This window comes from Desmodus rotundus, chromosome 8, assembly GCF_022682495.2.
Source record: "Desmodus rotundus isolate HL8 chromosome 8, HLdesRot8A.1, whole genome shotgun sequence".
NCBI lineage: Eukaryota > Metazoa > Chordata > Mammalia > Chiroptera > Phyllostomidae > Desmodus > Desmodus rotundus.
In genome coordinates, this window is record NC_071394.1 from 77,176,548 (window position 1) to 77,192,213 (window position 15,666).

At 49.1% G+C, this 15,666-nt stretch overlaps 2 protein-coding genes across 7 annotated transcripts in view; one reads left to right on the forward strand and one right to left on the reverse strand.

Annotated features, from left to right (window-relative positions):
- The window catches only part of LRIG1 (leucine rich repeats and immunoglobulin like domains 1), a 102,831-nt gene extending 92,205 nt beyond the window's left edge, over nucleotides 1-10,626 (forward strand). Inside the window, exons 12-19 of the mRNA XM_024556617.3 lie at nucleotides 2,753-2,916; nucleotides 3,876-4,196; nucleotides 5,454-5,735; nucleotides 6,235-6,654; nucleotides 7,223-7,348; nucleotides 7,847-7,993; nucleotides 8,556-8,837; nucleotides 8,936-10,626. Coding sequence (XP_024412385.2) covers nucleotides 2,753-2,916; nucleotides 3,876-4,196; nucleotides 5,454-5,735; nucleotides 6,235-6,654; nucleotides 7,223-7,348; nucleotides 7,847-7,993; nucleotides 8,556-8,837; nucleotides 8,936-9,195 — 2,002 coding nt within the window. The 3' untranslated portion in view covers nucleotides 9,196-10,626. The remainder of the gene's footprint in view (nucleotides 1-2,752; nucleotides 2,917-3,875; nucleotides 4,197-5,453; nucleotides 5,736-6,234; nucleotides 6,655-7,222; nucleotides 7,349-7,846; nucleotides 7,994-8,555; nucleotides 8,838-8,935) is intronic.
- An 805-nt stretch (nucleotides 10,627-11,431) lies between these two features.
- SLC25A26 (solute carrier family 25 member 26) overlaps nucleotides 11,432-15,666 on the reverse strand; it is a 159,119-nt gene continuing 154,884 nt past the window's right edge. For all 6 annotated transcript variants that reach the window (XM_045192198.2, XM_053929642.1, XM_024556619.3 and 3 more), the window contains one exon: nucleotides 11,432-11,818. In XM_045192198.2, the coding sequence (XP_045048133.1) occupies nucleotides 11,701-11,818 (118 nt within the window). In that variant the 3' untranslated portion in view covers nucleotides 11,432-11,700. The remainder of the gene's footprint in view (nucleotides 11,819-15,666) is intronic.

Genomic DNA, 15,666 nt, shown 5'->3' on the forward strand with positions numbered 1-15,666 from the left:
TTTGTAGAAGAGTCACGGTTTTAGATCGGGAGCTCACAGAAGGATAGCTACATGGACAGGTAGGTGACGAAGCACGCATGATGAAGCATTTATTGTAAAATCTAAGTGGTGAGGACGTGAGTGTTTATGTTGCCATCAATGTTTCTGTTTTTGAAACTTTTCAAATATAATGTAAGTTGAAAAAAATCTAATTAAATGGGAAGAGAGTATTTTGAGAGAAAGGGGGAAGGACACAGAGACAAGATTTTCCTTTTGGCCTCCTAAAACTTCCAGTTTCTAGTTGGGATTAACTGGACCCTTCCAGGTGCTTGGACAGCCCCTGACCCCCACACATCTGCGTGGTCTGGACACCCCACCTCGGACCTCTGCCTGCGTTTCTCGTCAGTCACTGCATGTACCCAGCTGGGTTGGCCGTGGTCCCAGCCTTCTGATGAGAGAAACAGTTCATTCCCCTTGGTCATTTTCTTCCCCCATCCGATCAAGGCAGGCTGTACTGTGTGCTTAGTCATCCTCTGGGTGAATTTCCACATGCGATGATTAGAAACACACTCGGAGCTGGACTCGTGACAGCACACGGTGGCAGCCTGCAGTGTTGGGATGGCTGGTGGTGGCAGCCAAGGAAGTTGGCAAAGCGGTGCTTTCAGGTGTTGAGGGAGGAGTGGCAGTGGTCTGCAGAGCCTTGGGGTTGCTGGCCGTGCCCTTGTCCAGTCCCTCAGCTCCACCTTTGTCTTTAAAGCAATGTGTGTATGTAGATGGGAGGTCAGGAGTCAATGTCTGGCTCCCTTTCCTCTCCATCTATCCTATTGGTCCTAACTTACTATTTAGGAAAGCTTTCTCTCAACCCCGAGTGCCCAGTGGCTTCTGAGGTCTGGACTTCTGTTTGAGGTGGCTGTCATTGTGGAGGAAAAAGGAAGTCTTCAGGACCCAGGCCAACAAACAGACTCACTGTGTGGTGTGAGGCTTGACCCTTCCACACCGTTTCTGATCAAGGACGAATGGCAAGTCTGTTTTCCCCAATGTGTTCCCGTGACTTGAATGAAATATGTCCCTGTCCCCTGCTTAAGTGCCTGAGGTCTCACAGTGAAGTTCCAGTGGCTTCCTCTAGTCTTGTGTGTGCAGTAACACCCAGGCTTTCCTGTTGACTATGTAGAAGGGACAGTATCGCCAAATACCCTGTAATGGGGAGCTCTTCACCCATTACATTTTTTGGTTTTTTGCTCTTCACCAAGGCAATGAGGTTATGAGGTTTCCAGTCCAGGCAGCAGCCTTTCCATGCTGGGAAGCTCCTCAGTTGCTGAGCAGGACTCGGCTGCGTCCTCAGGGTTTGCTGTGACAGCCCCCCTGCCTCTACAGTAACTCCGAGGCAGAACAGTCCCCCAGATGTCTCTAAGCAGAGTTACCTGCCCACCAAATTATGGATTCAAAATCTAATGCTGGTTTTAAGGTCTAATGTGGGCAAGCATCTTGCTTACAATGGCTTCGAGAGCAGTTATATGGGTCTTTAAAAAAGTACTTCCTACAATAAGTTTAATACGTTAAGAGGCCTGACTAATCTTGGAATGACGAGGAGCAGGAGGGAAGAGTAGATTTTACAAAATTTAGTCAGCCTTGGGTTCCCGGGCTTCCATTTCATTTTCCCGTGCTGCGCACTAGGGCAACGGTTTCTCTGCTCATTAGAAGGCCGAAGTGAAATGGGAGAAAACACATTTGGTTGCTTTGTTTGATGTCTGAGGAAAATGGTGGGTGGAGAAGGAGGCTATTGCCATAATACTGGCCCACGTGACATTTTGGAATTTCTAGGCAGACGTCCTGGAGACAGGTGATGACAGGGAAGCCCGTGTGTCTTCTTTCTTGGTCTTCGTCCTTGCTGTGGGCCGGACCCCGTTCTGCACACGTGACCTTCAGGTCTTCCGGGAACAGGGCTGCAAGGCTCTTTGGTTGGCTTATCTTCGAGTGACTCCTCAGGAAAGAATGTCCACTGAGGTGGCGACTCAGATTTCTGTTTAAAAAGCCGATCCTCAGTTGCTGAGAAATGAAAAAGAAAATAATCTCTGTTTTGGTTGGAGCCTCACAAAACCAAAGTTGTGCATTCTCATGCTCCCTGGGCAGTGGCAGTTAACTAACAAGCGCTATTTAGGGAGCGGAGCTGACTTCTATCGGCCTCCCGATAGGGCTGGTGTAGAGATAAATACACAAACAAGTCAGAAGTCGTCAGCCAGGCTTATACTTGGAAGAAAACATGCAGCTTTGCCAAATAAAAAGATAACAGTCATATAGAAATAGAGCCCTTCTCAGAACTTGTTTGAGAATTTAGATCAAAGTCTCCGATTGAAGTTGGAAATTCCCAGTGGTTAAAGAGGAGAGTGTCATCTCTCCCCATTGGATGGTCAGAGGCCAGAAGTGAGCTGGCCTCCCTGAGGTCCAGTGAGAGCAGTGTCTGTCCCAGAACATGTGTGAACTCCAGCTTGGTATTATTCAGGTTCGTCCTTGTCAGTGTCACCTGGGACCTTGGTAGAAATGCAGAGTCTTGGATCCAGCCCCAACCTACTGATTAAACCAGAAGCTACATTTTATCTGAATCTCCAGGTAGAGTCTATGTGATTGAAGAGGAACTGGGAGAAGAATTCATTTCCCTTTCCAGTTTGTGGGTGTGAATGGCAGAAGCTAATCAGAGGTGATGGATCCTTGTGTGTCTGAGAGAATATTCCTTTTTTCAGTTACACCTCAAAAGTCCCTCGTGTTTTTCTTGCAGCCACATCAGCAGTGATAGCTTCCTGTGTGACTGCCAGCTGAAGTGGCTGCCCCCGTGGTTACTGGGCAGGATGCTGCAGGCCTTCGTGACAGCCACCTGTGCCCACCCAGAATCACTGAAGGGCCAGAGCATTTTCTCTGTTCCGCCAGAGAGTTTCGTGTGTGGTAAGACTGTCTTTGTGATTGTTTTCCATGAAGGGCAAGGAGCCAGGAGGAGCTCCTCATTATGGGAGTCATTCCTATGATCAGAGTTAAGCCCCAGCCTGTGGTTACCAGTCACCTGCTGGATGCAATTTATTTTCCACTGAAACCACACATAGTATTTACTGCATAGTCACCTCGTTAGATGGTTCTTGGCATCCACGTGTTTAACAAGAAAGGAGCAGGGGTTGGTTCAATTACAAATCAGAATAATCAGTTTCGGGAAGATAGTTTGTGGTGTTTCAAGAGGGCGCTGGAGCCCGGGTTTAGCTGTGAATTTGCTCAGTGTGTGAGGCTGGGGCATTAATGTGTTTCTTTCCAACCCCAAGATTGAAAGGTTAAATACAGGAAGAACTAGTCTCAGGAGAATAGCTGCTGTAGTAAAAATAATTCCTTAATGTTGACTTGCCCTCTTGCTGTTTCTCAAACCATTGAAATTTGTACTTGTAGCTTGAAATTCTTTTTTCTTCTGATTGTTGGAATGTAGGTCTTGCCATCTTTTGCCCAGGGCTGGTTGAGGTCCAGTGCACTAGCTCAGACAGGAATAATGCAGCCTCGTCGTCAGAGAATGATGAATTTGAGTAGTTCCTGGTTTGTGCTCTGAGCAGGAGCAAGGGTGGGATTCCCAGGCCTACCGGGAACTGCCAGGCAGGTGTGAGTCCTGCTGCCTCCTGGTCTGCCCCGAGCTCCGTGGTCCCTTCTCTGATGGTCCTAACCAGGAGCGCCTCTAGGGACACGGGGGCTCCCGTGCTCCTACTTTTTGGGTATAGCCATAGCCAGTGTGCCTGCCAAAGTCCTCCTTCCTACATCCAAGGATGTGAGGTCCCGCTGTGTCTGGCTCAGTTTATGTCACCTGGAACAGCAGCTGGTTCCTCTGTGTCATAGGTGCCTGAGGGACTTAGAGTTGGCTCTTCTCTCCCCAGATGACTTACCAAAGCCACAGATTATCACCCAGCCAGAGACGACCATGGCTGTGGTGGGCAAGGACATCCGGTTCACATGCTCAGCAGCCAGCAGCAGCAGCTCCCCTATGACCTTTGCCTGGAAGAAGGACAATGAGGTCCTGGTCAACGCCGACATGGAGAACTTCGCCCACGTCCGGGCACAGGACGGGGAAGTGATGGAGTACACCACCATCCTGCATCTCCGCCGTGTCACTTTCGGGCACGAGGGCCGCTACCAGTGTGTCATCACCAACCACTTTGGCTCCACCTACTCACACAAGGCCAGGCTCACTGTGAACGGTAAGGAGGCGCCGGCTCGTTGTCCTGGTGCTCGGCCCCTAGGAGTCCACGTGCGACTGTTCGATCAGTCGGCCCTGTGGAGATGGTTGAGACGGCAGTGCTCGGGAGTCACTGGGACAGCCCTGTGTCACACTGTCGCCTTCATTGGCCCCAGAACAAGTTTTAAAGATTAAAGGGTTATTTTCAGTGGAGTCTTTGTTTTGAGGGACTTTTTTATGCAGTTATTATGTTAACTGAGATTGTGAGCCCAAGCCTTTTATTTAGTGGTGTGGGCAGCCAGGTGCACTGCTCAGAGGCTGTGGCGTGCAAGGCTGGTGTGAGTGCTGGCCTGAGAGCAAATCGTCCTGTGGGTGGTGTTAACCAGTAATTTTTACTCTGCAAACAGCTTTGGGGCCTGTTGTGCTGTTTGTAGCAGTGAGTTTAGGACAGGAGGAGGGAGGTATGGAGCTTTAGTAGTTAACCACCCCACCCCTATAACCTAACGAGATTTTCCTGATTATTAAACCTCTCATTAAAAAGTGCTGGAATTAATGTGTTCTTGAGCTCTTGCAGAACACAGAAAAACATATTCTTTACCACTTGGTTCTCTTGGCTTTTCTGAGGGAGTCCTCATTGTTTCTCAAAAACTCAGTGAACTGTTAAGACTCCCTGCCAAAGTAACCTTCGCTGGAATATGTGGCTGGATGCTTCCCAGTGTATCAGGGACTATTTGGGGTAAGAATGTGGGATAAGTGCCTTCAGCTTGCGTGCACACAGTAACGTGGACTGACACTACCTCTCCAGACGGGTTTCTGCAGGAGGCAGAGCTCACCCACTGCTTTCTCCAGGGTGCGGGCACGTCACCCTCCCTCTGTAGTTGCTTTTTGCTGGAGATGTTTGTGTTTCCCAGGCTCTCTGCTGGTACTTATGGCGGGCCAGCACCAGGCCCTGACATTTATGGCGCATCCCAGTACAGACCCTGGTTACCATGTGAGAGACGGGGGAAATGTTTCATTGAAAGCCTTGGTTAAAGGGGGTGCCTCCAGCCTCAGGGGTACCGAGAGATGGATGGAAGTGCTCCACTGTGGTTGAGAGCAGCTGGGCGGTCTTGGGGACCTATTTCTCCTCTTTCAGAGGTGAGAGGAGTGGTTGTAGGCAGACCTTGGCATGCAGGGTGGTGAGGCGGTGAGCCGACACCCAGGCACGGTGGGAGGGCTGTTTGCCAGAGGGTGATGCTGGCCTTTGCATCCCATAACCCAACCGGATTGTGTTTTACAGTGTTGCCATCATTCACCAAAATGCCCCATGACATCGCTATCCGGACTGGCACCATGGCCCGCCTTGAATGTGCTGCCACCGGCCACCCTAACCCCCAGATAGCCTGGCAGAAGGACGGAGGCACAGATTTCCCTGCTGCTCGTGAGCGACGCATGCATGTCATGCCCGACGATGACGTGTTTTTCATCACCGATGTGAAAATAGGCGACATGGGGGTTTATAGCTGTACCGCCCAGAACTCGGCCGGCTCCATTTCAGCGAATGCCACCCTGACTGTCTTAGGTTCGACTGTTGCTACACTGGGTGTTTACATGTGTTCGTGTTGTGTATGACAGAGGTTTTCTTAAATATCACAGATACCTAGAGGCAAGGTTCTGAAACCGTATGTGCAACCTTGAGGTTCAGAAATGTGGTAAGCTGTTTCTGGAAACATTCTAGGCTACTTTCTAAGGTTTTTTTTTAACAAGTGATTTCATCTCTTAAAAAAAAAATAGGCTTAGGTATAGACACTGTAGATGAGAACCACCTCTGAATGGGGCAGGATAGGTGTAGAAGCACAGGACAGTTGGGGAATGGAAGACAACAGTTCATTGTACCTGTAGGAGCCGCCCCCAGCATGGCAGTGACTCGGTCAGTGTGTTAGAAGGGCTTCTGAAAAGCTTGCCACTCCAGTAGAAGATCTCATGTGGCATTTCAATCATGTGGTGGATTGTCCTTTGTCCAGAAGCCCCCAGCTCCTCTGGAGCCCCCAGAATTAACTGAGATCTCCTCTGCCTTGCAGAAACCCCATCCCTAGCGGTGCCCTTGGAGGACCGTGTGGTGTCCGTGGGAGACACAGTGGCTCTCCAGTGCAAGGCGGCCGGGAGCCCTCCACCCCGCATCACCTGGCTCAAGGGGGACCGCCCTCTGAGCCTCACTGAGCGGCATCACTTCACCCCTGGCAACCAGCTGCTGGTTGTGCAGAACGTGGTGGCTGAGGACGCAGGCCAGTACACCTGTGAGATGTCCAACGCCCTGGGCACAGAGCGGGCTCACAGCCAGCTGAGCGTCCTGCCCAGCCCCGGCTGCAGGAGGGACGGCACCACCGCAGGCATCTTCACCATCGCTGTGGTGTGCAGCATCGTCCTGACGTCCTTGGTCTGGGTCTGCATCATCTACCAGACCAGGAAGAAGAGCGAGGAGTACAGCGTCACGAACACAGGTGAGCCCCTCCTGGCCGAGTCCGTTTTCAGGGAGGAGGAGAGAAGTGACGTTTGGGAGGGAGGCCAGGTCCAGGGGCCCTTGCAAGGATTTCAGTGTATTTAAAACTCTAGAACATTTGAGAATATGGAGCCATTCTGGACAGCTGAGGCTTTAGTGTCATTGACACTTTTAAGTTCCAGGAATTTAGCATTAAATGGGAATAGTCTCCAATATAAGTATTATGAACTCTGCAATTCTCTCTTTGGTAATTCAGAGGCACCCTGGGCACATGCTTTGTTGCCACGTGGGCGATTGTGGCCACAGCGATCTCAGTGTTTCTGTACCTCGGCCCCTTCCCATCACTGCTTCCTCTCTTCTGTGCGCTTGGGCATCGGACTGCCACACTTTTTACCCCTGGGTATAAAGCGAGGCTCAGCACATCCTGGGAGGCCGCCTCAGTGTGAGACTGCACATCATCTCTGCACGGCCTTGACAGCTACCACTGAGGGATCCTGGGTCTGTGTCTATATCCTTGTCACCACAAAGGACTGGGACACCTGGTGGGTGACTGTCCTGTCTCCTTGCAGATGAGACTGTTGTGCCTCCAGATGTTCCAAGCTACCTCTCCTCTCAGGGGACCCTTTCTGATCGACAGGAAACTGTGCTCAGGACTGAGGGTGGCCATCAGGCCAATGGACACATTGAGAGCAACGGTAAGGCCTCCAAGTCTGATGTGTCTGTTCCCATTAGCGGGAGGTGGCCTGCAGCTGTCTCCCGGGGCAGGCGCATGGCATTGCATCGAGCCCATTTGACCGGGAAAGCTGGTGATAGAAGCCTGTTGGGCTTTTGGACCTCTCTGTGCAAGTTCTACGAAGTTTTAAAACCCCTAGGAAGTCACTACATTGGGCTGAGCATCTCTTACTAAGAGCCTGAACTCCTCACACCCAGAACTCTCACAAGGCTGAGCGGCTTCAGTGGGGAAGACAGAGCATATGCTCGGGGCAAGTTGACCCTTACAGGAACTCGTTCACAGGACTGAGCACTGAAAGGCCTGCCCGCTGAGAAGGCAGTCTTTGAAAAGGGGGCTGTGACCCACCACACTAGAGAACACTTTAGAAATGGCTGTCCTAGCAGCGTTGTCCATTCTTTCCATCAGGCTTCCTGTGAAGTGCTAGGCCCGGCATATCCAACAGTGTGGGGCTCTATTGCAGGTATTTGTCCAAGAGATGCAGGCCTCTATCCAGAGGCAGATGCTCACGTCGTTACCTGCAGGCAGCCCAAGCTCTGTGTTGGGTACAATAAGGAGCCGTGGAAAGTGATGGAGCAAGCCAATGGCACACCTGGTCCACAGAAGATGGGTATGTCAGGGGGGATTTTGTTCTTGAAATCCAAATCTGGGTTGACCTTGTTAACGGAGGGCCGGGGGAGACACAGTATTGTCTGAGACTGTCTCGGAAGTTGGTATCCAGTGGAAGCTGCGTGGGGCCTGGTGCGCTCTGGGTTCGAGCAGGATGTCTCTAAAATAAACCAATGGTGTGGTGAGTCTGGACATGAGCTTTCCAAATTTATAAGCAACCTAAATAAAGGCAAAGCCCAAACAAAAGGACCTTTTCACCAGAGCTCTGGAGATTATGTTTCTAATTGTTCAGAAGACTCCTGGCTTCTGAACTGTGTGGTCTCTTCCAATGGGATTCCTTTCTGTGACCAAAGTTGTCTGACAGAATTTAATCTGAAATGTTTAAACGTGGACGACCCCATTCTTAATGGTGTGATGTCTGCCCAGTCCTTTTTATGTGAGCACGGTGGGGTCGTAGAGTTGACAGTGGGTGGGGCTCTGGCCTCACGGAGGTGGAGTGCAGCCTGTGTGGGGGGTGGAGGCCTCAGTTGATGGTTCTGATCATCTCCTGCTGTGTCTTACAGAGCACAGTGGCCCAGTTGTATGCAGTGACTGCAATCCTGATGTGGACAGTCACTCCAAGGAACAAGCCTGCTGTCCTCAGCCTGTGTCCAGAGACAGTACACAATCAGGTACACCAAGCAGCCAGGAGCCCAGTCACAGTGACCAAGAACATTCTCCACATCTGCCCGGTGGGACTCTGGACAGGCCCCACACCAACTGCAGGGAGTCCCTTTACCCCAGTAACCACGATAGAATGCTGACATCCTTGAAGAAAAATTCTGGGGCGCCCCCAGATGGCAAAGGTAAATGTTTATTTTCTTCCCAGGAGTCGTCAGCATCTGGGATGGGCACGGAAACAGCCAGGCTAGAGGGTCTGACGTGCCCTCTCCTTTCTTGTTAGGGGCCTCTTCGTGGACGTTAGCAAGGTTGTGTGAGCCAGACTCCATAGACCTCCAGCCTTCCTCTCCATTAACTCCTGCAAGTTCTGAGTTCACACGAGCCCCTTCAGGCTTTCCCGACATCCCCAGCGAAGGCCAGCACTTGCTTCTTTCCAACGGACCACTCCCCAGAGCATGTGCCTCCAGTACTGAGTCCACGCCACTGACAGGACAGCTCCCTGGGAAGCGGAGTGGGCCACTGCGGTTTGCACCGCAGATCTAGGCGTTGTCTACCTCAGCTCTTGTGGCGATGTCTGTGGGAAGGAGAGGTAGGAGAGGCTGTGAGTAAGCTTGGGTTCAAGCGTCACTGATCTGTACAGTTTTAACTTCCATGTGGAGTGTCAGTAGTTTAAAGGACTTGCAGCTGAAGTCACAGAATGGAGGAGGCTACTGTGTACAAAAGGCAGAAAAGTATTTGATACCATTGTATATAAGAGTTTTCAGAGATTTCATATATATTATATTTTACAGAGGATATTTTAATCTTTAGTGCATGGTTAACAAAAAATCATACAATTTTGACAATATTTTTCCTATCAGGTTGCTGTTTAATTTTGGAAGGAGCGGGGATAGTTCTGGTGCCTTAATGTATGGATAGAATTTATAGAAGCTAAAAGCCACATTTGCCCTGAGGAGCTTTAGTGGGTGGGAACGAGGGAAAGTCCTACCCGAGTAGCACATCATAGAACAGGCCCCTGGGATGCTTTACGGGCAGAGACTTGGTTTCCACTGGAAGTAACTTCATGTCAGTGTTGCTCATGTGTGGTGGCTCGTGCCGAAGACCCCCGCCCCCCCCCCCCCCCCCCCCCGCCCCGTGAAGCCCAGACCCACGGGGTTCGTGGACCTCTGCAGTGAGTGACTTTCCCGTAGTTGCTTTAACAAGCACGAGTGCGGGTTGTGAATCCACTACGAGCATTTGGTCCGAACAATTAAGCCTCTCTTCCTTCTGTGATAAAAGCAAATGTGGTCTTGTCAGTATCATTTGAGGCTTTCTAATGCGAGAGAAGTTGCTGCTGTTGGTACCTGTGGATTTTTCAGTGACATTTTAGTCTGCCAACATGATTAATATTATATTGATCTTAGGGGAGAAGGATCAAGTCCTTCCTTTCCAGGGCTAGCTTATCTTGACTGAGGGCTGGGAGCAGGCCTGTCCATGTCCTTCCCTCGCACACACGGACCCAGGCTTGGACTTGCAAGCTTTAGCCCCTGACCTGGGTTCTGGGTATATTTGCACTTTTGAGACCGGTAGCTAACCGACTTGTGAGTGCCAATGTGTACTTCAGGAAAAATTACATTGAAACTAACAAGGTCCTTAAAGGCTTAGAAAGCAAGGTCTTTTCGCCAAAAAGCTGAAGGTATATTGACAAAATGGTTGCTTTGTTAGATTTTACTGTCAAATGTCATCACTGTTCCAAAAAGTAAGCACATTTAGAATTTTGCTCTCAACAGTGAACTGCTTAATGTTACTTCCACAACATATGTGAATTTGCTGCTTCTGAGAGGCAATGTGAAAGAGGAAGTATTACTTTCATGTACAAAGTTATTTATTTATAGAAATTTTGGTACAATGTACATTGAAAAACATGTAAAATATTGAAGTGTCTAACAAATGGCATTGAAGTGTCTTTAATAAAGTTTCATTTATAAATGTTAAGTGTGAGGCTTTGGTCATTCTTCTGTGTACATTAACCAGCACCACTTCATCCCATTTAATTCCAGAGATGCCCTGATGAATGCAGTCATTCTGCCTTTAATTACATTTGCCCCCCCGACCCAACAAAACAATGTCAGCAGGCAGGACGGTGTACTGTGGCTCCAGGGAAGACACGGCAGCATTAGATTTCTGAGATTCTGAATTTTTCCAACACCTGGAGTTTATCAGTCAAGTTCTAGAATGGTTACCTTCCCATTTCATCCTTTCTCTTTCCAATGTTGAGCTTAAAGCTTCAGGAAAAGCTTACTAATTAGGAACCAAGAAATAACAGTGTCTGCGAAGCTGGCCTGGCCCATCCTTCGGTCTGAAATGGGAAAGAGTGGAGTTCAGCCCAGCTGCCACTGAGGGCCCCGCACGCCTTCCGCTCCCATGCTCATGGGGCCTGCCTGGCCATGGACCTGCAACTGCTTGCTCTCTTTCACACACCACGTGGGCCGCTGGACACTTCTCTGTTAAATACAATTGTATGTTTTTACAGGTTAAGTCAGAGGGCACAGCCTGGTTACCCAGCAAGAATGCTCACATGCACCTGTAGTTCATTCTTTTAAACAAAGCTATTAGCTTACACAGTAGTGATTAATCCAGGGGAGAAACGCACTCACATGCACCACCATTTCCCTGGCCCCTCCCTTCCGCAGTCTAGCCATTTTTTAAAAATTAATAGCCATGTCTGTCAAATCTGCTATCATGGGGCAGGAAACCAAAGGTCAGATACAACCAAATGAAAGCTCTGCAAGGGCAGGACTCAGCATCACCAAACTTATTTATTAAGTGGTTCTGAGAAAATTATTCCAAGTACCGCTGTGGACTTCGTTTTCTTTCTGGCAAATAGGCTGACGACACCATTCCAGCCAGCCTGTAGCACGGAAAACGCGTTCTCCGTGTCGTATTCCGCAGAGCTGGGTTTCAGCCCTGTGTTTCGCGGTTCAGATGGCCGAACAGCTGCTCGCTGGACCGGATCAGCTCTCACAGCACAGCCCCTTCATGAAAGAAGGGGATGCAGGGCTGTGGGATTCATGGGCTCTCTTTGCCAAGTTTCAACAGCAAGCTGCGAGTTTGGTCATAAGCACCAAGAAAGATGAAACCTCCCAGACTGATGGCTGCCATTCGAGGGAAGACACCTGCAAATAATCTAGGGGCAACAAAACAAAGATTTTAAAAAATATTTTGTGTGCCAAAAAGGTTAAATTCCAACACCCACAGCTTGCTCAGTTCAACAGTCCATGCTCATTAAACCCCACACAGTACTTAAATGTGTGTTTTTCCTTTTAGAATGGCACTAAATTACATTCCCAAGTATACTTGCTGAAGTCTGAGCCCAGCTGTTGGCTGGCGAAATGGCTACATACCAGACAGCTTACTAGTGAGCACTCACAATTAAGTCAAATAATTAGTCAAGAAATAGTAACTCAGTCCCCACAATAGTCCTGTTTAAAACTTTCAAACTATTTCTGTCTTTTAGAGATGATGGAATCAGCAAGTGGTCAAAGGGCACAGCCCACCCTGGAAGCCCGCAGTGGTCTCGGGGTGTTAGGAGGAGATTTTTGGACAACTCTGCTGTTCCTCCCATTGACTCAGGCACATTTTGTCCTGAGAGACCCACAAATATGATGCCACAGCGGGAGGCAAATCTCCACAGATTCCATTTTCTTTCTCCTCTGAGGAAGGAGAATAAAGGTGAATGGGGCTGTGGCAGGGAAAGGAGTAGCAGCTTCAGTGCCCAAGCACCTCAGAAGATGACTTACTGTCAAAGTTGCAACTTTGGAATAATTGAGGAAATGCAAAGTAAAAGAACAATGTCACTATGGATGTATATTGGAGATTTCATTCTTTTTTTTTTTTTAAATCCTCACTTGAGGATATGTTTATTGATCTTAGAGAAAGAAGAAGGGAGAGAAACATCAACCAGTTCCACATGTGCCTGGACCGGGGCTCTAACCCAAAACATTTTCGTGTAAGCGGGGACACTGCAGCCAATTGAGCCACCCGGCCAGGGCAGGATTCATTCTTTAAAAACCCTCCAGTAGCTGTGCGCAGGTATCTGTTTGAAGATGTTCATCACGACATTGCTGATTTTTAAAAAAAACCTGCAAATACCCCCCCTCTGGCTACACAAATTCTGGTGCAGTGCCCACACGCAGAGGAGCCGGAAGCTGCGAAGACCGGGGCAGGCAGGAGACACCAACACAGAAAGTGCGCAGGATGGGTTCTGAGAACGTCGAGTCCCCCAGCCGCATGTGTGTCAGGAGCGCGCCTGTAACACACGGTGGGCGTGCCCACACTGCACCTGTGGCGCAGCACTGCCGCAAACAACTTGTACTTCTGTGATGACAGCTTCATTTATTAACCGGGAGTGTTACTTTTGTAAGCACAAAAGCAAAATTACGAAATCAGAAATAGTGGATTTACTAGTGAAAAGATCAGGTCTACAGAAGAAAACTGAAAATGGTCAGGTTATGCCCATAGTAGTTTGTGTATCTTCTCAAATAAGAGAAAAGCCTCCACAATAAGCCAAACGGGGGCTTGCCAAGAAATGCCAGGAAGAAAGCCCTGCTGCCCAGGTAGAGGGCCCCGGCCGCCGCCTTCGTGCACCACGGAGGGCGAGGTCAGCTTCCCAACCCCTTAGTGTGCAGCGCTTAGCACTTTTGAGGAAAGCAGATTGGAGGGTAGTGTTAGGGTGTCCTGATTTTAATTAGCTAAGTAAGGACTTAAATCATTAGGTAAAATACTACAGATAAAATTAGAACCTCTTTTTCTTGTCTAGAAATAACCATGAATATTCCATGGGAAACCAAAATACACTTGTAAGAAAAAAAGTTGTTCATCTCAGCATCATGCAAATGGTTTTTGCCTGAGGTGCTTGATGAGGACAAAAACTCATAAGTTAGCACTCTGAGGCCACTGTGTCCTTCTGGCTTGAAAAACAGATGAATCTCCTTGCCTCACCCCACAAAGGGAGGGTGTGGGAAGGAGGCCAGCAGAGGCTGGGAGCCCACGCTGGCCACAAAGCCACCCTCCCTGCTCCTTTCTATCTGACTTCTCCTTAAAGCCAGTGTCTTGGTTCAGCTTTTGCATCTAATGAGCTCAGCTGCTCCTGGCAAGAGGCAGAAGGAGGCAGTTCATGGTTTCACTAGATGACAGTCAAGTTGTTTATCACACGCATAGCCTTAAAGCAGAGACACTTGCACAGTGTGGCAGACGAGGGGAGCAGGGCCGTTCTGAGTGAGCACAGATCAAACACGACAGCAGACATAGAGCACTTAGCAGAGAGCCGGGCATGTGGAGGGCGCTCATGGCCGTGGCAGTTCTTCCGTCCAGGGCACAGTCGAGAAAACATGACCAGAAAAGCAGGACGGAGCACTGCAGGGTGAGCAGTTTCCTGCTGGCTTTCTGGATGCTGCACCAACAAGCACACCAGTTTTATTTGGAGAAACCAAAGGTGCGCCAGAACGTGGAGCAAACCAACATGACACCAAAGGGTCGCCCCTTTCCTTCTCCCTGGGAGCTTAGTGCCCTTTCACTGTGACGTGGACCCTGAACCTGTGGGGCACCCAAGGACCTGGTGACACTGGCAGGTGCAGTGAGGGCAGCGGCAGGAGTCCGCAGTGGGTGGAAGCAGGACCGAGGGAGCCGCCGAGACCCCTGCGGGCTGAGAATGTCTCGGACCCGTCATCAGAACAGTGTGCACAATTGTTGGAGTTTTTGCTTGTTTTCCCTGCTTCTGGTTACAATTCTTTTGTCAAATTATTTTTTTGTCTTTTATCATTTTAATAGGAAGCTATGAAAATTGTCATTCCTTAAGTGACAAGCTTGGCTCCTGGAAAACTGCATACAGGCACATTGCACTTTATTGCATTTTGTTTAACTGCACTTCAAAGATGTTGCTTTTTTTTTTTTTTTTTTTTTTTTACAAATTGAAGGTAAGACCCTCCACCAGCAAAAAGATCATAACTCGCTTTATTGTATTATTATTGTATTTCGGGAACTGAACCCGCCCAACTCTGAGGTCTGTGAGAGCCCAAGACTTAAGGAGCTTCCAGAATTAAGCAAAACTCCAAATTACCTTTTCAGGACTGATGGTAGGGACAGAGGCCCTTCACATGTCTCTGACCCCGGTCCTCTGCCCATAGTTCTGCACCGCCTAGTTGTGTAACATCAAGTTCACATCACAACTGGGACAGGGAAGATTTAATGTCAGCTACTCAAGGAAATCCCTTCTCTACAAGCTCTCAGTGGCCACGGTTTGGCCGGTCAGGCCTCCTACGATCCACGCATCACCACTTTCTCAAGACAGGCAGGTGGGTCACAGCTTCACACCAAATCCATAAAACTAAGGTCAAAAGCAGAGGTTTGACTAAAAGTTGCCATAGCATGAAATATGAATTATATTGAAATGAATAAGACACTGAAATTCGGCAGCCTGACTTCATGATCTAAAAATGCTACCACATGTCACGCCTCTGTGTAGCCCCAAACTAACCGGAACAGTAAGGGTCTTTTACCTGCTTCTAAGCTGCTTTAGCCCTCACTTTCTTCTCACACCATGTCTTTGTTCAGGGTGGAATTGTTGTCCAAATCAGTACGCCTCAGCTCTGAGCAACCAGATTCGCATTTCCTCCCAGAGTGCTAGCCATAAATGGCTGGCCAGGCATAGAAGCCACCGCTCTGGCCTTCCCATGCTCGACTGTTCCTCTGTTAATCCCAGTTCTTATCTCAGAAGCCTTACATCCTTCAGGCAGCCAGCATCAGTCCATCTAGAGCGGTCGTATTCACACAACCATCCAACACTACCTACTTTTCAAACTTCCAGATGAAAATTTTGAATAGGTGATGAGGCTGTTCTCCTTCAAAAATCTTACCTGGGGCCTGACCCACATGCTTCATGATCCCCAAACCATCAACCAACTCAAACTCCTGCTGTCAAATAAATGAGGAGGTGGTACCAGCCCCCTCTGGGTCCACACCAGCCAGCCCTGTCAC